Source organism: Ambystoma mexicanum, chromosome 4p (assembly GCF_040938575.1).
Source record: "Ambystoma mexicanum isolate Mex_15411 chromosome 4p, UKY_AmexF1_1, whole genome shotgun sequence".
Classification (NCBI taxonomy): Eukaryota; Metazoa; Chordata; class Amphibia; order Caudata; family Ambystomatidae; genus Ambystoma; species Ambystoma mexicanum.
The window spans coordinates 1,278,692,345-1,278,716,346 of NC_090927.1; the positions used below are offsets into that span (position 1 = coordinate 1,278,692,345).

Here is a 24,002-nt window from a genome sequence, read left to right on the forward strand (position 1 = left end):
ATTAAGCTGCACAACTGGTAAATCTAACCCAACGTCTCGGCTCGAGCCCCCACTTTGTAAGAGGATTCAATTCAGCACTACAGCCAAGTTAACGCCTAGTCTAGAATACTGAATGAAAACCCTTATTGATATATCTTTAGGTCCAGTTCATGCGTTCTGGATGACTACCCTTGTATAACACCCCTCTCTTGGAATCCCCCTGACCCCACTGAGCCAAGAAGTAATTCTGTTTTGCAAGTTTAAAAGGTTTATTTGATAAATTAAAATATATATCACACTTTTTAATAAATTAATAATTGAATATCACACTTAATCTGATATGGTAAATATTAACAACGGAGAATCTGGCACTAGCACACTTCTTTAATCACTAATGAGTTGACATGAAATGGATAAGGTAGCACACTGGTAAATAGGAACAAAAGTATAATGTGGTAGAGGATGCTTTATGTAGGCTCAGGTGGATGCAATATTCAATGAATGCAGTACAGAAAATACGCAATATGATTTCAACCAAACAATGTAATCACTTTTCTCTGGCTACTCCCCTCCCCCCCTTTGATGCAAGGCAAGGAAATGGAAGGAAAACACACAGTTCTCAGAAATGCAATCAACTGTAATTCAGTTCAATCCAGCAAGCTTAAACAGAAGTTTGAAAACACAGGCAAATGCTTTGATAGGTGCTAGCAATGAATGAGAAATATGCTGGAAACGCTCTTAATTCCCTTTTAGAGGTTCAGGATGAGTGGTATCTAGTTAATATTAGTCCAGGCTCACACTAGCAATGATGCAGGGATAGTTAGCAGGTTAAACGAATTTCTGGCAAATGAAATCAGGCAGCAGCAGTTTTTTTACATGTGAAGAAATTGCAAATCGCGGCAAAATTCGCGGATGCGCCGAGCGCTATTACAAAGGAACCGCAAGGACTATCTCTACCGTTTTGGGGTCCTAGGAAAGCCTGGGATCTCAGCTTCCAAATGAAAGTTATTGCAAGTCTCTAGCCCAAACGGTTGCGGAGATATGAGTAATTTAGTAAAGGTCGTTTTTGGTTTTGTAAATTTTAAACGCACACTTTTTCAAAATGACAAATTTTACTAGAAATGACAGGTGACAGATAGGAGGCAGTTCTACTTAGGTTAAATAGATTGAATTAGATGAATTTAAACTAAGAGATGTGTTCTGAGTTTTGCTAAGTACTCACAAGAGATTTTGAACAGGAAAGCGACTTGGTCACGATCTTCAGTCTGGTCAGGTCTTTCCGGATTCTGCTCACAGCGCCTGGTCTGGTCTCGGCTAGGCACAGCACTGCTTTCTCTCTGGTCTGGTCTCTGCTAGGCACAGCACTGCTTTCTCTCTGGTCTGGTCTCTGCTAGGCACAGCACTGCTTTCTCTCTGGTCTGGTCTCTGCTCTGGGTAGATTGAAGTCTCTAGTTTGGCTTTCTGGAGTTTGATGGAGGTAAGTATGGATTTTTCCGGCAGGGCTTCCAGCGGCAGATGAAATTGAATGTCTCTATGTGTCCTGACTCTCTGCTTTTATCTGTTTCTTGAGAATGGGTGTGTGTGTTGCATCACTAGACTTGCCCCTCTCATTCGTCATTGGTCAGGCTTCCATTCCTCCGCTTGATTGGCAAACTGAACTGTGAGTCAGATTGATGTCATTTTATGATCTCTTGAAACAACCTCCCTTATCATCTGTGCACCCAAATATATATATGATCAAAATCCATACTTCAGAGTTACACAGTTGTTTGAAATTACATATACATGGTGTGGCTGAATTTAGCCATGTCTATGTCCAAATCTGCTCATTCTCGGAGCTTGCATTCAAAGAGTGTACATAATTGACTTTTTAACTGCTTTTTCAATTTCCGACATGGACCCAACTTTACATACATGTGTGCAGGGGGTAGGGACATTAACTGATGAAGTTTCAGATTTTTAACATGCACACATTTAGAGTAATATCCACTTTTCCGCTAAAACCCCCCTGAACATACCACCGGTTCCTACCACGTCTTAAACTGTGGGCAGAAAAATCACAAGAATTATGGTATCATTTATAAAATTTTCACATGTCCGCACTATGAATTATCCCCCTTTTTATAAAACCATATCCTTGCTGCAGGGGTGTGTCTTTTCAGGTCACATGGTACAGAAACCAGTCTTTCCAGTTTCTGCCAAGCCAGCTTGCTTCTCACAGGCAGTGCCCCTCCCAGCTTCTCCAGGAGGAAGCCACTTTTTACGACGTCTGTAATAAAAACCTTTGCCTGAGTGGAGAGGGCTTTGTTCACTCTCTGGCAGAGCACAGGAAATTCAATTATCAGATAGATGGCATATCCTTAGTGTGGGCAGCAAAAGGAACATTGGCCTGGGAACATAGTTGTGACTCAAGTTTCACTCCTGATGGGATCCGTTGCTAGGCAAAATCAAGTTCCTTAAGCCAGACCTTCAGCTAACTTTTTGTTGCTTTTAAAATAATTTTACACATGCAGCTAGAATGCTGATTCTAAGTGCAAAACTATGACATTTCAACAGTTACAAAGGCATGTGACACCAAACATAGGTCACTCATTTAATTTAACATTTTCGATTTTGGTGGTTTTAAATCCAGTTGCAGTTAGGCTTAAGCTGCTGACTCCATAGCATTTTTGTTATAAGCATTGTTTTTGGGCTCTTCATTTCCCAGATTTTGTAGGCACACAAAACTCCATTCTGCCAAATGTCTGCTGGTGTTCAGTGAATATTTTGCACATGTTGCAAGGTTTGAAATAGGCATTTTGCTTGCCTTCAGAAAAACACACAGTGGGTTTTAAAACGCCGGCTTTTGGATAGTGGTGAGTACTGGTACTGCACCCATTTTTGGGATTTTCTTGGATTAATGCATTCTAAACAGGAATGGTTCTTACATGGTAGTAAATCCTTGCTTAACATTGTTTTGATGGGGCTCCTTACAGTAAGATGGTTATGTGGAACCCCACAAAAAGGGTTGGATCTTTAAAGTGGTCCAATGAGTCACGATTTCAGCAACTTTTTGACATCAGTAAAAGTGGATTTTGTTAACAAAGACCTTTCTTTACCCTGGTGGGTGGCAAGTTAGGTAACCATTTTGGTGTGCGCACAACTGCGCAGCTTTCCTGGATTTCGGCGCACATGTGGGTTTTCCGCCATCTTGAATTTCCTAAGCCCACAGCACCAAATGTTGTAGCAGGGTAGCTTAAACGTGGGTCAGGACACCCTACAAACACATGCCCTAGGGACGGGACTTCAATAAAACGCGCAAGCTACTGGTAAAAAGCTCCTACATGCGTAAAGAAAAGTAAGTGCACAACCAGAAATAAGGTGCACATTAAGATTGAAGCTGAATGGGTGTGTGATCAGTACTTTATACATGGTCCGAAATTAAATATTTGATAAGCAGAAGCTAAAAGCAGCTCCTGGGTATCCTGCATCAACCAGTTAACAGGAGCTTGCAATGGGAAATGAGAAGCTAGTACATAGCATTTCGCAAATCTAACTTCCAAATAAGATGCAAACTTAGCATTTTGTTCATTATTTATGACCCCTTATGCTATAAATGTCGTATAGATGTGTCCTAATGTTTATTCATAGATTGACCTAAAAACACACAGTTAAATTGACATAGGTGTATTTGTTCAGCATCAAATGGCCCAAGGAGCCAAAAGTAGCTCCTGGTTACTGTTTGTGTCAAGCTAACCAGGCTCCTCTAGGCTGCAAGCAGGAGCTAAATAGCTCCCAGCTTCCCTCAATTTCGAACCCTGTTTATAGCAACGTCTGCATGATGGCTTATTTGATTAGAAATGTACTTATATCAAATTTGTGTGTGTCCATTTTGTTCAGTATTTTCCAGAAAGCAGGGACAACGTTAATTATTTACTTGTTTACTATTACTGGTGTGTGACTTCATTTGCGCTACATAATGATGCGATTGCCGAATTGGCGGCCAGAAACATGCGGTACGCCATTGAAAGTCTGTTAGGGTTAAGATCTACACATTTATATATTAGCCTAAGATAAGAGAGTGACTTCAGCTCTTCTATCAATCGGATAGTATTTAATCCAAAATTAAATATTCAATGTGCAATAAAGTAATTCAGCATGAACTACAGATTTACAATACCAGAGCCCAAACTCTTTTTTTGTGGATAGAAATGAGATGGATCAAGGAGTGTGGACTCATTCACACAGATTTGTCTGAGTCGTTACAGCTCTCTGGCAAGTCACTTGAACAACGTTCTTTATTTAAATTAAGTTCTCGATACAATTTGGACAGGACATCTCCCTGTCATTAGCTTCAAAATGTTGTTGACATGTGTTGTGTGCAGCTTTATCCGCCTTTAGTACACAACATATTTACCTTTATGGTTCAGCGTAAGTAAATATGTATATAGTTGACTTGAAGTGTTTGTTCTTTTCTAGAATGGTTGCAGGGAATGCTGTTTCAGTGGAGGTTAGAGAGAGAGGCTGTTGGAGGCAGATGAGAGAGGATGTCTGGGTGGTGTGGGGGGGGCTCATGCCTTGGTTGTACAAAAAGGTCTAAGAAGGTTTACCTTCTTGTGTACATTTCTTCATTACATCCATGGCGACGAGCTGGTAGTCAGAGGCCCCCGCCAATGAATCATTGGATGACGCTGTGTTGTTCGGCTGGTGTCGGAAGAGAAGCATCTCCTTGCTGGGGACAGTGTTGGAGCAATTGAGGAAACAAGCTGACGAGGCATTAGGAGATCAGTCACCTGTGAAGAGCTTTGTCCGAGCTGACTTTGGAGCAGAAGCGGGCGCTGCACTGACTCGCTGCTGTCGCGGTGCCCTGTCTAACGAGAGTGGAGTGCTCTATGTGGGATTGCAACTGGGTGCCTTGGTATCTCTCACTGAGACATTTTCTGGATATTCTGCAGCCACAGGCATACAGGACTGAACTGGTGTGGTACACTTGGGCCGCGTAGCTTGTGCAGCAGATACTTTGAAGGAAAGTACCCAAAATCATGAGGGTACCTACTCTGATTACTGCCTTTTAGCATGTACAAGTATATCTCCACTGCAAGCTGATACGTGGATACGGCCGTGTGGACAAAGTGCGCGAGATACAGCTAATGCTCGCTGGTTTGACTGACAACAGGCAACGAGGTACATTAGACTATTAAGGAGGTGATGAATAAGGCGCAGCATATTATTCCTACTACGTGGTCAGTGTGGTCTGCATCTGGTACATTGCTATAGCAGTATTGTTCATATTGCCCAACTCTTTACAGCAAAGCTTTGATTTGCAATGGGAAGCTTACCTCCACAGTTTCTACCCCCACCAGGAGAGCCTACGTTGAAGTGGGATACCTGCAAAGAGGATTTCACGGACTATGTTTTGGCGATACATGGTCCTTCCTACAGTGTAGAATCACGCAAGGAATTGTTAATGTATGGTTTATGATTTGAGGGCAGGAGAATTCCCAAAAGCCTGGCGTAATTGAAGTTGAGTGGTAACGGGATAAGAGCGGATGAAGGTTCACTGGGGAATTTTACGTAAATTAGACAAACATTTTGAGAAACAAATTAGCATTATTTAAGAGAGGAATTATTTTGGCATTAGGGATCAAAGAAGGGGAGAGTCAATTGAAGATTTTTATCACAGGCTTGAGGTAGCTAGCAAACAAGTGTAACTTTGGAGCCACTTATTATGAAAGGTTGAGAGATCAACAAAATAAGAGAAAAGATCTGGACAAAAGCGGATCCCAGTTTAGATGATGCATTGGATATTGCTAAAGAGATGGAGCGCATGATGGCCTGTGTGGGAGAGTTAGACTGGTTAGGAGTGACAAAAAGAAAAATGGCTCTGAAGGGGTGCACAAGACTCCTGTTCAACAAAAAAGGGGGGAATAGGCATTTTGAAAATAGAGAGATTGAAGCCAAGAGTTCCGACAACCATAAAGTCAGTTTGGGATCAGGATTAAGAAGTGGTTTCGGTGTGGACATATCTTTCACTTTGTGAACTCTGGTAGTTGTCCAGGACTCTAGGCCAAATGCCTTAAAGGTGGCAAGAAAGAACATTTTGCAAGGTATTAAACCTTTTCACACAAAGCTATTAAGGAAATCAACATAGAAGAGGATGGCAATGCCTACAATGACAATTTGGGATGTTATAGGGAAAATGTATGTTGTTCAGCGAGTCAAGTACAGGCAAGCGATGAGAAAGGTGAGAAACCACATTTTTTGTGGTTGTGAATGGTGTTGGAGTGAGCATGCTCATTGATACGGGGTCAGATTATACCATAATTGATCATACGGTGTGTTTGAAGTGTTTCAAGGGGATGAGTCTGTCAGCACCGAATTTGAAGGCCGGTGCCTACAGCGGTGCGTGTGCGGATTGAGACTGTGGGTTTCTTTATGGCTGAGTTAGAGTCTAAGGGTAAAAGGACTAAGGCTCAAGTGTATGTTTCCAAGAAAGGGGGAAGTTTCCTAGAATGGTACGAGCAAAGTGAGTGTCTACAATAATTGATCCAGGACATGTGGCAACCATTGACGTTTCAAAGGTTATGCCAGAGAAAGGTTTTGCCAATGTTTTCAGAGAGGGCCCGGACTGTTTTAAGGTATAACACCACAAGATCAACTTGAAGGCAGGTGCAGTGCCTGTGGTGGCAAGAGTTAGAAGTGTTCCTATAGATTTAAGAGAGGAAGTGTTGAAAGAATTCAAAGGTTGCAGCAGGAAGGTATAATCAAAGTCGTAGAGGTATTGTAATGGGTGTCACCAGTTGTAGTGATGAGAAAGGCCAATGTTTGTGTGTAGTTTTTGAATTTGTTAATTTTGGATGTAGATTATATCCGCAAAACATACATACATGTCATAAAACATGATAATAAAACATCACCATAAAATCACATTGTTAGGAATAAAAGCACACAAATTCATTACAAAGATTGAACTGCATAAAAATAATATCACAATCTATCAATGTCGCGGTGTAAATCATGAAAACGTAGCTCTTCTATTTAAAGCACAATATAAAAAACACGCACATTTGAATGCACTATTGACATTGTTTACTGATAATAACAGTAGGAAGGCAGGCTGCTATTGCCTATGGCCCGAGCTCTTCAAAAGATCACAGAGAAAATGTTTGTGTAGATCATTGTAAAGAGGACAAAAAATTAGATGGGCTAAATACAATCAACATTAGTTAAAGACATGGTGGCCCATCTCTTGGTTACTGCTTTTACATATACAGCATTGAATCTAGCATGGGTCAATAATGACGTATGGTGTGGATTTGTGACAATATTGAGATATGGTACCACCCCATCATGAGGAGGAGAATGGCAGATTAAATTGTACAGTGGACTGATTAAAGCTCTGTTCTTCTCTGTTATTGACCCATCGTGCAAGCAGCAGTGATTTATCTACAGAGCGGAACCAATTTAATACACTTAAGATTGTTAAAGTAGAAATCCAGGCCCATGGACTAAAGGGTTGATTTTAATGAATGCAAGCCACTAAATCCGGTGATGCTTACCGAGGGTTAAAATATGCTTCAACAGAGATATTGTCACACAGTTAACATCCACACCACAGAGAGTATAAAAATAGAATTGGTTTTACCTACACTTTGTGATAAAAACATGTTCCGTTTCTAAGTGTGTGATATAAGCCACAGTTGTTTGAAGCATCTTTAGGAAGCGGGAAAGGAAGATGTTTTCCTCTGTTTGGAGCCTCATAAGATTCCCCATGCCCAATAGTTCACTAACATGGGAAGCCAACCACTCCTTCTATAAGCTGTAAGTAAATGTGGCACTGACATGTTTTGTAAAGTTGTCCCAAATCTAAAAAGGCAGCCTGTAGCCTGTCTCATTTGTATTCTCTTTGAAAATATATGATCCTTCCAAGTAATCTGACTATTGCGCAGTTGTGTGTAGACCGGAGGACTGAGAACAGATGTGTTGTGGTAGACACATTTCCCTTACCTATTATTGGTGAGTTAGTTAGCATGGCTGCTGTGGCTAGAGTTATTAGTACACTGGACATAGTTTCTGCATTTCATCAGGTGGTTTTACGCCCAGATTCCGGGTACTATATACCATGTTTGTTATGAATGAGGGCACTTTCAGATTTAGGAGGATGGTGTTTGGACTTGTATTGTCAGCAACATTCTTTCAGACGGATATGCTTAACATTTTGAAAGAGATTCTATGAGTGCTGTTTTTCCAAGATAACATATGTGTCACAGGGAACAATGTGGAATAGCATGATAGAAGATGGCTCAATTGTTGCATGTTTACAGGAGTGTGGGTCTGACTCTGCATAAGGAAAAACGCAGATTCAGTGTAGAGACCATAGACAGGCTTAGTGAAGGGGATTGGTGTTGGCCATATTGGGGTTAGAACCTCCTTAAGATAAACAAGCAGTGATGTCATTTTTGGGAATGGTTGAGTACAGTGCAAAGTTGGCAATTAGGTTTTGCGGACAGGTAATCTCACATAAGATTGTTGTGAAGGAAGGGTATTCTGTTTTTATGGTCATAAGACTGTCAGAAATAGTTTGATGTGAGATAGCGACTGCTTCTGCGTTGAGTAATTTCAATACAAGGTGTGATACTTACTTCATGAGAGATGCTAGCAACATTGGTCTGGGTGCTGCTCTGCTACAAAGGCAAGGTGGAGTGGAGAGAGTTGTGGCCTTTGTGTCGCAAGAGTTGTGAGGAGCTGAGGAACGGTACTCCTTGATAGAGAAAGGAGTATTGTGTGTAATGTGGGCAGTGAGGAAATTCAAGGCATTTTAATGGGGTAGGGAGTTCAAAGTGTTTACTGATCATAAGCCCTTGGTAGGAGTGTTCGTTTCTAAAGGCCTAGATGGGAGTTTGGAGGATAGTTAGATGGATGACATCCTTACATGGCCATCTATTTGTTGTTGAACATGTTCCTGGTAAAGCAGACATTTTGGCAGATGTTTTTGTCAAGAGCAGTTACTAGTTAAGATTGTGAGCAGGCTCCGGGGGATGATGGAGATGAAGGTAGTGATGACCAAATTTGTCCGGTGTGTGAGTATGTAATTAGTGAGCAGGACTGGAAGGAAGCAGAACGTGATGATGCTGAAGGACAGGTTAGGAGCTTTTCATAAGGATGAACTTAGTTTGGAAGGAAAGTTTTATCTAAGGTGGGACGTTTGGTACCACAATTGGGTGTTAGTAGAAGACTGTTGAGAGGTGGGCCATAAAGGCCATCTGGGAATTACAAAGACCAAGGGAAGGTTGAAGGCTGATTATTGGTTGCCAGGGTTGGATACCCAAAATGAGGAACTTCTCAAAGGTTGTGCGGAGTGTGGTGAGGCAGATTAGTTTTTAAGAACGTATGTGCAACAGTTGAGGCCATTAGTTACCTGAGATTCCTTGGAAATGTGTGGCAGTGGATATTTTAGGACCCATTTCTGGGAATAGAGATAAAAAAAAATGTATTATTACGTTGGTGGATTTATATTCAAAGTTGGAGGAAGTTTTTGGATAGGATATTTCAGCAAGAATGATTTTCCAAATAACTTTTTCAGACAAGAGGGTACAACTCACCCCTAGGGTTATGAAAGAATGTCTTGTGGATATAGGAGTGAAACATATAAGAACAACACTTTATCCCCGTGAGACTAATGGGAGCTTTTTAACAGAATGTTGATTCAAGGGATTAAGATGTCTATAAAGCAAGGGAAGAGTTGGGAAGAAGCTGTCTTCAAGAGGGTGTATGCGTACCAGTTGACTCCGCACTCTACCATGGGCCTAGTGCCATTTGAGGTGTTGGGGCATAGGAAACCTTGTAACTCAGTGAATCTGCCCGGGCTGGAAAGGGCGTATTTTGTGGAGCAGGATGAAGGAAAGCTTCAGGAGGATGTGAGGAGCAAAGAAGTAAGGATGACAGAATTAAAAATTCAAAGGAAATGCAGGTGAGAGAGGGGAGAGGTGGTACTCGTAAAGAAAGCAGGCTTTGTTCAAAAAGAGCAGAGTAAATATAGCGAACTTCAGTGGTGTGGAATGTTCTGGATGATCCTGTGATTCTGGAGGATGGAAGGTTTTGGAACAAAGGGAGAGTGGGAGAAGAGGCGTAAGTGGGGATGAGGAGCTGGATAGAATCATGACAGCCTAATGTGATGATGCATTTTTTGTATTTTGTCTGGGCTTTCTTTCAGTAGCGTAAGATATGTTATGTATAAAAGGGGGAGGTATGTAATGTGTGTAGCTTTATCCACCATTAGTGGACACCATAGTTACCTTTATAGTTCAGAGTAAATAAACATGTACACAGTTGACTTGAAGTGTAGATTCTGTTCTAGAATGGTTGCAGGGAATGCTATTCCTCTGGAAGGCAGACGACATAGAATGTCCCTGAGGGGACAAGGGGGGCTCATACCAACAAACCTAACCAAGAGTTGTACAGTAAAGGTTCAAGAAGGATTGCCTTATTGTGTACATTTCATCATTACATTATCTTAATGTGATTCTTGTTTATTGGACCCTACCTCCTAGGTAAAATTATGTTATCAGTTTGAAGGGTATGTATTCATATATCTTACTAAACAACACTTGTTAGTAATTTTTGGCCTTCTTAAGAGATTCAATCTGATTATTAGGTGGATGTTTTTCACTGATATTTCTTTGTTTTCAAGTGTTTGACATTGAGTTATTCAATTGACTGATGGTATTTTTGATCTTCGCTTCTCCTGTCCCTTGAACTGATAATGAAAAATATGACATGGGTTTAATTGACTCAATTATTATGATGTGACTTGCTTGTCATTGATTTTAATGTGCAACCCAATATATATGCTATGGTCCTTTATTTTTTCTCTTTAGTTTTGTGTTTTGGTTTACAAAACCTTAGAAATCAATATATCACAATGCATAATATCTACAACTATCAATTCATCCATCATAAACAAGTTATTAAGACCAGGATGTATGATCAGCAATCCCTTTGCAAACACTGTCTCACACAACAGATACATCATAACTTCGCTCCCCCTGGATGAATCCTCACCAAAAGTATATGGCCTGCTCCGAATTGTTTGGGCAAGTTTGGTGAGGTTTTGTCAAGGGGGGGGGCAAAGTTATAGGGGGTGTCCCAACATTTCTCTTTCTTCCATAGACATAATGGAAAAAAAACGTTGCTCACTCCTAAAGCCCAAACCACTGGATGGATTTTCACCAAATTAGCACCAGGAGCGGCGGATTGGTCCCGAAAGCATGCTTTTGTAAATTTGGTGGAAATGCGTCCAGTAGTTTTTTTTAAAACAGGAAAAATGTAGGTGCCAAAAAATTAGTGATATCTGGCTCCGCTTCGTGGACCCACTTTCCCGTTCGCTTCGCAAACAGAACTCCAATTGGCCCGGAGGGGCGCATGATGTCTGCGGACGACGTGCCCGCTGATTGGCTAGAGGAAAGCGTGATGTGCGTCACATTTTTCCAAAATGCTGCCATCTTGTATTTGCTGATATCCGCGGATAGCGCAGTGAGGGACAGGGCTGGAAAGCATGTTTTGGGGTATTTGGTGTTTGAAGGAGGGGTGGGATGGGTGTAGGCAGTGAAAGATGGTTATTATGATGTATTTGTTTAGGTGGAAGAAGACTGTGTGGAGCGCAGCAGTCCGCGGACACAGCGGTAGTCCACAGACAGGACTACTGGGCGGATTGTCTGGTGAATGCAGGGAGGCTTTATTAGGGTTGGTGAGTGGAATGTAGGTGATATGAGGATGTTTGCATAGGTTGCAGATGTGCTACTGCCTAGATTCGTCTGTGCAGAGCCTAACTACTGCAGTGCCATATGGCCATACCAGCAATAATGTATCTAGGTGCCTGGGTTATATGTGTGGGTTGTGGCTACTGGTTAGATTTTTGGGTGAATGGCCGTATGATGCTGTGGTGGTTGTGGCCAGTCCATAGACTCTTGGGTACGGCCTTCGGCTATGCACCCAAGAATCTAGGGACTGGTCACAACCACCACAGCATCATACGGCCAGGAACCTAAGATTTTGGCCACTGGCTATACACATTGTAATAATATGTGTAAAGCAATGGAATTTGGCTATTAGAAAGAAGTATTGCAGTCATATGTGTATAGTGATTATACATACTGTATAGGCAGCGCACACCTTTTGGAACACAGTGAGACAATACTATTGAAGTGGAACTGGTACTTTTTTCATATATTACAGATTGAGGTGCAGGGGCATTTGTAGAGTGGATGTATTGGTTTGGTGCATTGGAGAGTTGATGGTAGGTTTGTTGGGCACATTTTTATGAATGGGGGTTTCTTGTGACATAATGGTGTTGTCTGTGAATGCAATATCCTTGACCACTGCTATGTATGACAATTGGGTTTTTATGCTCTTGTGTGTATGCGTTTTCATTGAAATATGGTTCTGTGTTGATTGTGTGAATGCAGAGAAGTTTGCAAGGTAATTTTGTTGACATTGGCATGTTTCGAATTACTTTGTGTAGCTTACTGCTTCATTTTGTTAGTGGTTTTATTCTGGTTAAAATTAATACAAACAATTTCCTTTTGAGGAGCATTACACTGTCAATGAGAGCTGCCAGGATTCATTTTGTGCGGTTATTTTGAAGGGTTGGGTGTGATTTCTGTGTTGTTTTGATAAGATTGTGAAGCACACCACAGTGGAACATTTTGTGTGAAATGAAAGGGGAAGTGTGTTCAATAATTGTATTCTTCTGATCGTTCAGGTATCTCCTGTTAAGCATACTGTGATCAATTATAACAGTTATTCTATGCATCTTACCTTAATTTTACTCACTTTCATACATGCGCAAACAATGTATTGGGTGCAGTGATGTTGTGAAAATGTTAACAGTTGATGTGTTGCCCTGAATTCAAATTCCCTTGCGGTAATAATAAAGATGGGCCGCTCATGAAGGTGATATATTTAGTCCCAACAATCTGCTCTACCCGGTTTTATTACGTTTGTGGGTATCGTACCCAAATGTCCCTCGTTATCATTTACACCAAAACATTACTTAACGCAGAACCAGGAATATAAACACAGATATTGTCAAACACAGGGTATGTTTTCTTTCTTGCTAAAAATGGTACTGACATATAGAATTTTGTAAGGAAACAGTAACAGTTTTCAATGTAACAAGTCCTTTTTTTTTAACAAAGAACTTTTGCAAGACATTATTAAGTACACAAAACTTACAATATTTTTTTTCCCATGGAAGTTACAGCTAAGGAACATCGCATGATTCTATTGTGGTTTGCAATGTCTGCATGATACGCTGATTACGAAGAACATTTATTATGTGTTTTCATGTTGCAGCAGTCAAGGTTTGGAGTGACGCACATCGTGGTTTTTGTTGGAGAAGTGATTTTTTGCAATTTGAAGCATAATGTTTTTGCTTTGATAGGTTTCTTCTTGCTATTGGAACTACGAAAGGACAGATTGTCCCATGTCGGTTGTCCCATATCACAGTGATGGAGAAGATTCTTTGGACAGTTATTTTCCAGTGCTGGTTAAATAATCCGTCGGATGGTAGCTGGAAACTGTGGCACATGCAGTACGGTAGAAGATATCTGTCGAGATAAGACAATAAAAGTATATTTTAGTCGCTGTTTTGTACTGGAATATAACAATTGATATTGATATTTTATTTGTATTGCCCTCGTACAGAAGTATTTTACTGTGTGATGAAGGGAGGGGAATAGGAGAGAACTAAACAACAATCTTACTAGGCCCAGTGGCATTGAGAATGTGGCAGTGCATGGGAGAGGAAAAGGGGTGAAAGTGCCTGGGGGTGGGGCGAAGTGGAAAGTGCTAATCAAAACAATAAAAGTAAATAAATAATAAAAAAATAAACCAAATAAAAGCTGAAAAGTGGTAGTGCAGCCAGCAAGTTATTGTACAACTGATAACTGGATGAAAAGTAATTATAAACACAAACCACAGACATTGAACACACGCATGAGAACATGGGGGAGTATTTCACAGCACAAGCTGCGTAAAAGGTGAGCTACGTGAAGTAGGTAGAAGAAGTGGTGGAAATGGAAGAAATGTGGAGTGGGATTTCACAATGGCCGGTGCGAGGGAAGGGTTTGGAGGAGGGGGGCGGAGTTCAGATGAGGCAGAGTTAAGAAGGAGCAGAGGTGCCAGTTGAACTTCGATGATAGGAAATATTAAAAATAATATTTTGCAAATGGTGACTTTGTTTAATTGCTTGAAAAATAAACAAAAGCATAGTAAGCTTTTGTTACTGTGGTTCCTGTACTGTTCAAGCAAGCAGCGTCCATGTAAATATGTAGTAAGATATGCGAGCATACAAATACCACAATTCATTTTAGAAAGGCAAGTTTGAGCGGGCTCGGAAAGGTGGTGGCTCAGTGATAATTGTGTTCTCGAAATGGACTCTGCTTTTTGGTGAATCACAGGGTGTTTAACTCTCGGCAAACGTGGATGCTCACCTTAGTGATGAAATGTGGTCTGTGCGAGTACGCTGTGCATGCACACTGAGGTTGCAGAAGCCAGTGTTAGTAAGGAAAGTACCTATTGGCTGTCCTAAAAGTAGATAGAAGTAGCTAAATTACGTCATTGTCTAATTTACATAATTGGCTATGTGCATGATGGATGATTGCCGAAAGGCTACTGGCCATAGCACTGTAGCATTAAAAAAAATTGATATATTACTGGAACTTACCAAATGCATCGTTTGTATGACTGTGTATAAAATGCAATATGCGAATATGGGCAGGAGAAAAAATGGAAGTAGAATTAGCAACATAGACCAACTGTAGTAAAATGTATTTACTGTGCAAAAGACTAACAAGCTGCAAGTGCGACACCGCTCAGACATGCAACATGCTAACATTGATGGAAGGAACGCACGGCTAAAGTCCATGTGTCTAGATGTATGCCCAGTGACTGCGCTTCCCGTGCCTTTGTAGTTCGCAACTGTTTGCTTTCTTGTCACTCTATTGGCCGATTTACATTGTGCACACTCTATATATACTGTACATCCTATTAACAACTTTGGTAGGAGCCTTTCATACTCAGCAACAGAGGTGCAAAGCAACGCGGTTCAAAGGTATAGTACTTGCATTGTTTTTGTGAGTTACACTGTTTTCTATTGGTTTGGAAAGTTGTGTAAATGATGCAAATCTGTTAACCAATGGAAAGAAGTGTAACTCTGAGGGTATGTGTCGGCTGCTGTTGCCTGTGGCATAGGTATGGGGCGGAGCCAGAATAGCGCTCGTGGGTCTAATGTGCTGTGTGCGGCTGCGCCCCCCACTCCCTATTATAGCGTGCAAATCGATTTCTTTTTTTTTTTTATCTTTTCAAAGTTTTTTAAGAGCAGCTTTGGTGCTAATGCTGGTCAGATCCCGAGATCTGGCTACATATCTGGTGTTTGATCCGTCGAAAGGTGGCCCATTGAGCAGCGCTGGGTATAGTTTGCAATAGGATGAAGTACATCCAGAAAACAAGGAAACATATGAACATTTGAGGTTGTAGTGCAGACAGATGTTATTATTAATTAACTTTCGTGATGGAAAAGCAAACTCAGTGCCCATGGACAATGTTTACCCACTGCCCAGTGCCCCTAACTGGAATTTTGAGGATGCAACAGTATGTTCCATGGGACAAAGCGGTTCACATATTAGTATGTACTTTGTGTACCAGAGGTGTTTGCGGAAAGTAGATGATTAATAGTTACAATATGCTATAGCTAACGGATCTACGTGATTCGACTGCAGCTGATTTTACTGCGGCCGAAAAGTTTGCATGTGAAATGTACGAACCACAAAAGGTTTGTACATTTCCGATGCGAACACACATACAAAACCCCTACATACCCATACCCAGTCCCACAACATACCCACGACACACCCTCCACCCACACCCTCGACACACCCTCCACCCACACCCTCAACACACCCCACACCCGCAACATAAACAAACCCTACTTACCTTTTTTTCAGGCTGTCTCCCTGCGGCGCCAGTTCCCTTTCACTTCCGTGATCGGGAACCAGCACCACAGGGTCGTTTTCTTTTTCTTTTTTTATTCTTTTTTAAAATTTTTACAGGGGCTGCAGGGGTTTCCCCCGCAGTCCCCCGCTCACTATACTGTGTGGTACGGTGAGCGGGGTGTTGCGGGGGACACCCCCGCAGCCACCATTTAATTTTTTTCTCAGGTGTGTTGCGAGGGTGTCCCCCGCAACACCCCGCTCACCGTACCACACAGTATAGTGAGCAGGGTGTTGCGGGCGACACCGCTGCATCCCCTGCAGTTTTTTTTGTATACTTACCTACAATGCTACCACTAAAGGTTCGAACTTTTGGTGTTCGAACCTTTGGTGGTAGCATTTTTTGATCTTTTTGTACGGTCGGACCTTTTGTTTTCGGTCTGATCGTACAATACCATAGCTAACAACCGAGAACAAGGTTAGTTTGCATGTTGTTTAATTAGTTGTTATGCATGGAGCATTCTGGTCCTTTTTAATTCCAATAATAATATTATGTAAACGTCATCTTACATATTTTTTGGGAAATTCCATTGTGCCGTTCTGTCAATGAAGACGCGTTCTGTACAATGGATTGCAGAAGTGTAAGGTCCCTTTTGGAATGTGCACTCTCCATATAGTAAATGTTATTTTGTGTGGTTATTCGACAAGTTGCGTCCTTCGAACTGTTGCTGACTTGCACTGAAGGCCAAATTACAAAGGGAACTTGTTCTAAGTAATCCAAGCTAGAGACGGTAGGTTTCGCATTCGTGGAACTATGCCACTAAAAAAAAAGAGTACAATGCAAGTTTTAAATAGCATTTTGAATTAGGATACGCGCCATGAACGTGTGAATATTGTAGATTGGTGTGTGTTGCTGGAACAGTAGTGGATATGTCATGGTTCCAAGAAGATGGCATAGAAAGCCCAGCTTACTCTGGTGTAGCGCAAAGGGGGTTGGTTATTGTGACTGTATTTATTTGCACTTTTTAACCATTGCAGTATCTCACGAACACTGCTGGTGCATTGCGTTGTGATGTAATAGTCGATTAGTATATTATTGTACTTTACACAATGTAATTTGTGAGAGTGGAAGACTTACTGTTCAGTATATGGATAGATGAGTCCAGGTTATGCATGCTGGAATTTAGAAACAGATGAACAACAAACGAATTGTAGCCTGCCTGGGTCTTGAAGAGGAAAGTCTGGAGAAACAGGGTTTGGGGAGACCATGTGTTGTGTGGAAAGATCATTTTGAGGTTCACATTGTGTTTGGTAACTAGAGTGTTCCCATCCACCCAGCCCCCTTGGAAGCGCACGACATAGCTGTGAACTGCTTTTGATACTGGAAGGGGGATGGATGAGGTGAGTGAAAAGGGTAGCAATCGGGCTGGCCTACAGGGTTCTTTGCAGGTTTTCTTGGTGTACGTTTGCAGTCTGGCTCTATTTTGTATTTCATTTTCACATTTTGTCCTAGGAAAAGGGTTGAGGTAGCTCAAACTGTGTAATATGGTTTCACTTAGAAAATTATTTCCAGTGCCTCTATTGGTTCACAGACTATTCTTGGCACCAATAATTCTTTTATGCCACATATAGAGTATTGAGCGTGTTTTTGACTCATGGGGAAACTGAAAACAACTATTCGTATATTGAGTGAAAGAACTATGTTAAAGTGGCATTACGGTTAAGTTGCACCAATAAAAACCTGTCAAATTCAGTGAAAAAACTGTAAGCTAAGCAACCATAACTCACGCCACCGCCGTGCACTGCTAAGACTAACAACCCATGACATCAAATATGGCATCACAAATGTCACACTATTGCCTAAGTATTGAGTGGCCCCTTTTTTGACTGACACTCGTTCACATATGCATCTGCATTGTCTTTTAATATCTCAGTGTTCTCTACACATTTGCTTTTCTTGTTCTTTTTTTGTGTGTTTGTCTTAGTTTTGGTAGTTGCTGGCTCAGTGCGCTTCTTATTAATTGCCGGGTATTTCTCCCCAGGAATCACCATCATTTCATTATGACTTAAATTAAGAGATCTTAGACATTTCTAGAGGTTTTTTTTCGCACTCCCCTGACCTTCTGACCTTTGTTCTTTTTGCACTATCTAGGATGTCTTTTTGCACTGTTTAGGATGCAGCATAGAAGTTGCATAAAAATAGGACTTTTCTGTGTTCAGCTCATTATCTGATTCATTTTGGTCCAAGACTATTGGCTGCTTTTCATCTATTGCTTCTGTTGTGATTGTCAAATTACTTAAATGTACTCACTGCATCACTTCACTGTAAGAACGAATCAGGGATGACTCTACATTATCTTGTAAGGCATCAGAAATGGAACCATCACCATTACCCCCAAAATCTTCTAGTTTCTTTATAGGCTTATCCTCCTCCGTGTAAATTATTTATGCAATCGAGTAATTTTAACAAGTATGTACTGTGCTTCGTTGTTTCCAATCTGATGTTATTGTGTAATCTCACTAACGATTGCAGGACCAGGTGTAAGGCAGACAACGTAATAGGTTCCATTGAGTTCCTGCCTTTGTAGATGTTCTGTTGTTCCACCAAAGAACAGGTCATTTGTGTCGCTCTGGGCTGCCACACGCAATGCCTTGTTTATTATTTGGTGTGTCCACTTTCTCCAAGGACTCGCAAAATTCTAGGAATGAGTCATCTTCAAAAGTGACCTTTGATTCATGATTTTTCCCAACATGTGAAGGCGAAATTTCATCACATATATCAGTTTGACGTGCAATACCTGACCTGGAGAAAGGCGAAGGAAAGGGAGATAGAATTGAAGGTAGTTTATCAAATAAATGTTGGCTCATATTGCTGGTCTCTTTCTGCATACTCTTAGGATTCACCATGAGACCATTAGGCCTTCGTTAATCACAATTACATCTGTCTTGTGTCCCTCGCCGAGTTTAATTTTCAAAAGAGTGTGGGGTCCAGATTTAATGAGTCCATATTTGCATGTAGCCATTTCAGGGGATAGTGTTTCCGTTTTATCGCTATTACATGCCAATGGATTTTTTGTTGTATCCGTTGTACCAAGATCCTTTAAATCTGTGTTACCAAATGCAACCTTGACAACTATAACATTCTTAAATCTCAGTAATGGGCAACACCCATTAGTACTAAAAGCCTGATGCTACACCTGAGGCCGAGATACTATGCATTCTCTTTCCTCAAAGTCCACCTCACGCTCATCTCCTTCAGTACCTAAATCCATTAAAGTCGCACTCCTTAAGTTATATCGATTCAGTCTCATTCCTCAATTATATTTTCAAAAGTTAACTAGAAGTGCTGTATGTTGCCAGTTGCAGCAGGTAGTAACTACAGGCCAGAGTACAATTTGTATAATTTAATAAAGCCGATTGGTAAAGCCATAGCAGTGGGGGACTGCAGTGTTTCAGTGTTGTATATCAGCCTTGAAAAAGAACCCATTGGGTCAAAACACGTGTTGGCTGTGGTAAGTGGCTCTGAGCCAAAATCTAACTTGAATCAATATAAGAATAAACCTTTAACTGGTTATATACCCAGAATCAAGTTATGAATCAATTCAATTTATAAGTGATGTAATTATGCACTATGCTTGTGTGTGAAAGGTTGTTTGGCATTCCATGTATACTTGAATATTAACTTGGTACTATACAATCACATGAAATAAGGTGTGCACATTGGTGTCAAGGCCAATTCTGTTTTGTATGATGCCTTACTATTATACATTTTTGCCTGCTTGCTTTTTCTCTATGTAACTTGTTTGTATCATGCAACTCCTAATAGATGACTTATTTGTCTGTTTGCAAAAACAGGTTATCGAATTGTTAACCCTGACATTTTGGTTCAGATTAAGAGACCCGAAGAAATGTCTATCCCGGATATAGCGGGAAGAGGAGTTTATAACCCTGCCTCACGTAAGCAGATTTTTATGAAACATCACTTTGGTTGAGAGGAATTCTAGACATGGCAGTACTTTAATAAAACACAAAAATCTATTTCTCTGAACAGCTTGTTTGTCTGATGTTCACGCTGATCTTTTATTTACGATTAAACAAGAAGAGACATATTGCACAGATCAAACTGGATTACAGGATTCAGAAATTACTAGGAGTTCCAACACTGGTGAGTAGGAAGTTAACCGATTCTTAATGGATTTCATTCCAGGATAGGATGCACTTTCCATCACTCACAATTGTTGTTCACAACTGAATTCACCCATTCTTAAAATTGCCCTTTGACATGATGCAGATGATTTAAAGAATATGATCTTAATCGTCAAAGATCACAGGCAGGTTATATATCATAGCCACCTGCCTGCCCTTAATTTGTGGCTTATTAAGGAAACTGTGCTTCACTGACTTTCATATCCTAACCAGGGTATAGAATTGTACCCAACTTATTCACCAGAACATGTTGAAAAGCGTGTCGTTCTCCAAAGCGTGTTCCCAAACAAGTAGAGATTACAGCAGTGGCAGTTGAGATTACAAGTACTGTAGTGAATTTATGAACTAATTTTTTCCAATTCTAGTTAATTCAACTGATGGCACTTCAATAAGAATTAAAGAGGAGGAATTCATGCATCCAGTGGCTACTCATGACTCTGAGAGGAGACCATTCAGTAAGTAACTCTGTTTAGGGATAATTGTGGAAGGACCTGATTTGCATATATCTAAGAAGTCACTTGTGTGTTTCTGTCCACGGCTACTTTTGTGTCTGTACATATAGACTCATCCTGGGAACACTGCTACTTTACCATGGGAATCAGGATTGGAAAACAGCACTTAAAATGGCTGTGCAGATGCCTATGCCCTTGTTTATGATATAAGCAGAAGCACCAATCTGGAACTAATTATTACTCCCTGATACAGAAAAATAGTTTTTCCAGCAGTTACTTTAAAACCATGACAGAATTCATTATCGGAGTTATACTGGCTGAAATCCCTTTGCTAGGTCTTAATGTGTCTGTATTGTCCCCGCTTATATATTCAATTTCGGCTCCTGTCACTAACTGGACCAAGGTGCAGACTAATGCATAGCACCCATTTAGGGAACTGCTCTGTCCCCTGTTGTGAACTTTTTTTTTAAATGTATCGAGTAAAAGTAGACCAATTTGATTACAAAGTATTGGCCAGGTAATGGCGGTGTAATCGTGGACTGGGGACAGTACAGAAAGACGTGCGCAGCAGTTGAGATATTACAACGGACAGATATAAAATAATTTAAATTTTAGTAATATAATTTCTGAGGCTTATGGATTTGATTAGAATCACATGCTTTACATAGGCCACTATCTAGTGGTAGGCGCAGAATATTGCACGACTTGTTTTCGAAGTTCGAAAAGGGAAGTTCACTGGGTGTGTTTGTAATTCTATCCCTAGTGTGAGGTGTGCTGTACCCAAGGTCCCTCACACGTCAAGGTCCCACAGATTGGGTTTTTTCTGCCATAGTGGTTGGTTGCTCTATGCAGAGTTTTTTGGCTGACGCCATTATCAAAATATTGAACTTAATTTAGAGTTATTTATTCTCTACCACTACTTCACCATCGCTCAGCGATCAAATCTTCAGTGGCTTTCGGTGAACATTACCAAATTCTGAAGCTTTTTAGTGACCATTCTGAGCTACTCGCTGGCTTCAGCCTATACCAGGCTCTGGCCTGTTCCAGTAGGGAGAGTGGGGGGGGAGTCTCATACTTTCAACCATTTCTGAGAATGTCTTTTCTCATCTTCTCCCTTTACACTTCATGTCATGCTGCCTTTTTAAAAAAAAACATGGAAGATACTCCTTTTAAATTCTGTCCTGCAATAGGAAGTATCTGGGGGAGGACACGCATCACGGGTGCAATCACTGCCTTCCGAGGGATCACTCCCAAAACCGTTGTCTGTTCTGTAAATTATTTTGACCCAAAACTTGAAAAGACAGATGTACTAAATGGTGGGCGACCTGTGTCATGCTGGCTGAGGCTTGCACAGATTACCCGACGGGGGCAGAAAAGTCTGAGGAAGATCAAGGCAGCAACAGCACACAAATTGACGCTGAAGACATAATGGATTCCAGCAAATCCCACGTGTCAGTCTCTGCCTTCGAGAAAAGAGGCCAGCTGTCCTGTGATGGAAACCAAACTCGACGACAAAGGCACATATAAACCCAGAGGAAGGAGGGTGTTCTCCTGGCTATCTTGCTTTCGTGGTTTAAGAATTCTTCTTACACACTGGTTGTTATGATACAATCTCGCTTTTATTATTGCAAGTGGTAGGTTTTACTTCAATTGTTGGTATACATGTGGTACATTGGGGGTTCTTGTAACCCCTTGTTGTCAGCTGACACGTGTTTCGACCCGTGGGTCTTTATCAAGGCTGATAAATATTCAAAACCATGTGAGGTGATCAATTTGTGACATGATTGTGACATACATTGTATTATTAGTGTACAGTGAGCGCTGTTAGGGGTGAGGTGATTGGGGTTGGGAGAAGCATTGTTGAATGTGACACCACATTTTTTGCATTGCATATTATGCAGAGGGAAAGGTAAGAAAGGAAAGAGAAAGGGTTAGCAAGAGGCTTGGTTTGATTCAGGTAAGTCAATTGAGAGCAGTTAGGCCTCTTACCTATTGATTGTCAAGTCTGGTGCCCCCTGTGGGGTCCTGATGCATAGTCATAGGTTGCTGTCCTGTGGAGGCGGCTGCTCCTGTTGGGCCCTGCAAGCAAGAATTGCGAATTAGGGCCAGTGTGGTCTAATGTAAGCGGCGGTGCCCCTGGGGAGTGGGGGGCTGTGACCCTGATGGGGGTGTCTAGGCACGGTGAAGTATAAGGTCTCGATCGGATACTGTTGTGGTTGGAAAGTGGGTGGTTATGCAAGGGCCCGTGGGCGTAAGCTGCGGCTCTGTGTGAAGTAGCCGTGGGTGCCTGGTGGCATATTTATGCCCACCCTGGGTGGAGGCATGGAAAGTGCTGTAGGATGTTTTTACCCACGCATCCAAGCCCTACCACAGAACTGTGCATTACTGGCATTGAAAACATCATGAACAAACAGAACTCACCAGAAAATGCAGAGGGAAAACATGAAAAATAGGTTACCATCCATTTTTGCCTCTGTCAATATTAATACAAGAGACCATTGCCAGGCCCTATCCTTTGGCTACACACAGAGCAAAAACCAGTGCAAAGAGAGATGGTTCTGTTCAAAATCTGTTTTTATTAATGTCAAATATTGCTAAGATCATGGGCACGAAACCACCAAACAAAAATCCAACTCTGGTTGAGTGTTTTACTTTACTCTACTGCAGATCCACATCAATGCCATGTTAAGCAAGGATCATATGCTATCAAGTAAAATCCCCTTTTTGAAATTGATTAATTCAAGACAGCTCCCAAAAATGGGTGCAGTACCGGTGCTCGACACTAACCGGCGCTAGCGGTCTAAACTCTGACTGGGGACCTGTATTTCAGAAGCTAAACAGCATCCTGAGCTAGGTGGGACTTCAAAGGCTTGCTGATTAATGAGAATTCTCAACACCTACTGTTCCCAGGCCCTATACTAGAAGGCAGTCTGATTCAATTAACAGTTCAAGAGGCCTCTGTTCATGGGAAGTCTTCACACCTGCTCTTACCAACAACAGTACAGGATATCGCCTTGACATGTAAATTAGGAGGGGAGGAGAGCTTCCTGCAGCCTGGAAGAAAGGAACAATAGCCTCTTTCAATTGAACAGGATATGCTGATTTGAGGTGTAATTGTCAACAGTTGCTCTGGCAGGAAAGCATGTGACATCTGACTCAGCCAGCTAGAGGCGGGCCAGACTGGGTTGTGGGTTTCATATTGCACCAAATGTAAGTTTTATCAAATTGCTTATAAAATATTGTATTAAGCTGACAGAAAGGTACAATTTGGAGATTCTTAATATGAAAAATGTACCTACAATTTGAGACTAAACTCCACTCTGTGTGACGCTCTAAGACCGAACCCCGCTATTTATTAATATTGCAGACACTGTGCTTACACTAGAGATTTGAAAAC

At 41.3% G+C, this 24,002-nt stretch overlaps 1 protein-coding gene across 3 annotated transcripts in view; it reads left to right on the forward strand.

Moving 5' to 3' along the window:
• Nucleotides 1–24,002, forward strand: part of LOC138453801 (zinc finger protein 2-like) — a 292,098-nt gene that overhangs the window by 114,501 nt on the left and 153,595 nt on the right. For all 3 annotated transcript variants that reach the window (XM_069606970.1, XM_069606969.1, XM_069606971.1), the window contains exons 3-5: nucleotides 19,803–19,904; nucleotides 19,999–20,112; nucleotides 20,519–20,608. In XM_069606970.1, the coding sequence (XP_069463071.1) occupies nucleotides 19,803–19,904; nucleotides 19,999–20,112; nucleotides 20,519–20,608 (306 nt within the window). The remainder of the gene's footprint in view (nucleotides 1–19,802; nucleotides 19,905–19,998; nucleotides 20,113–20,518; nucleotides 20,609–24,002) is intronic.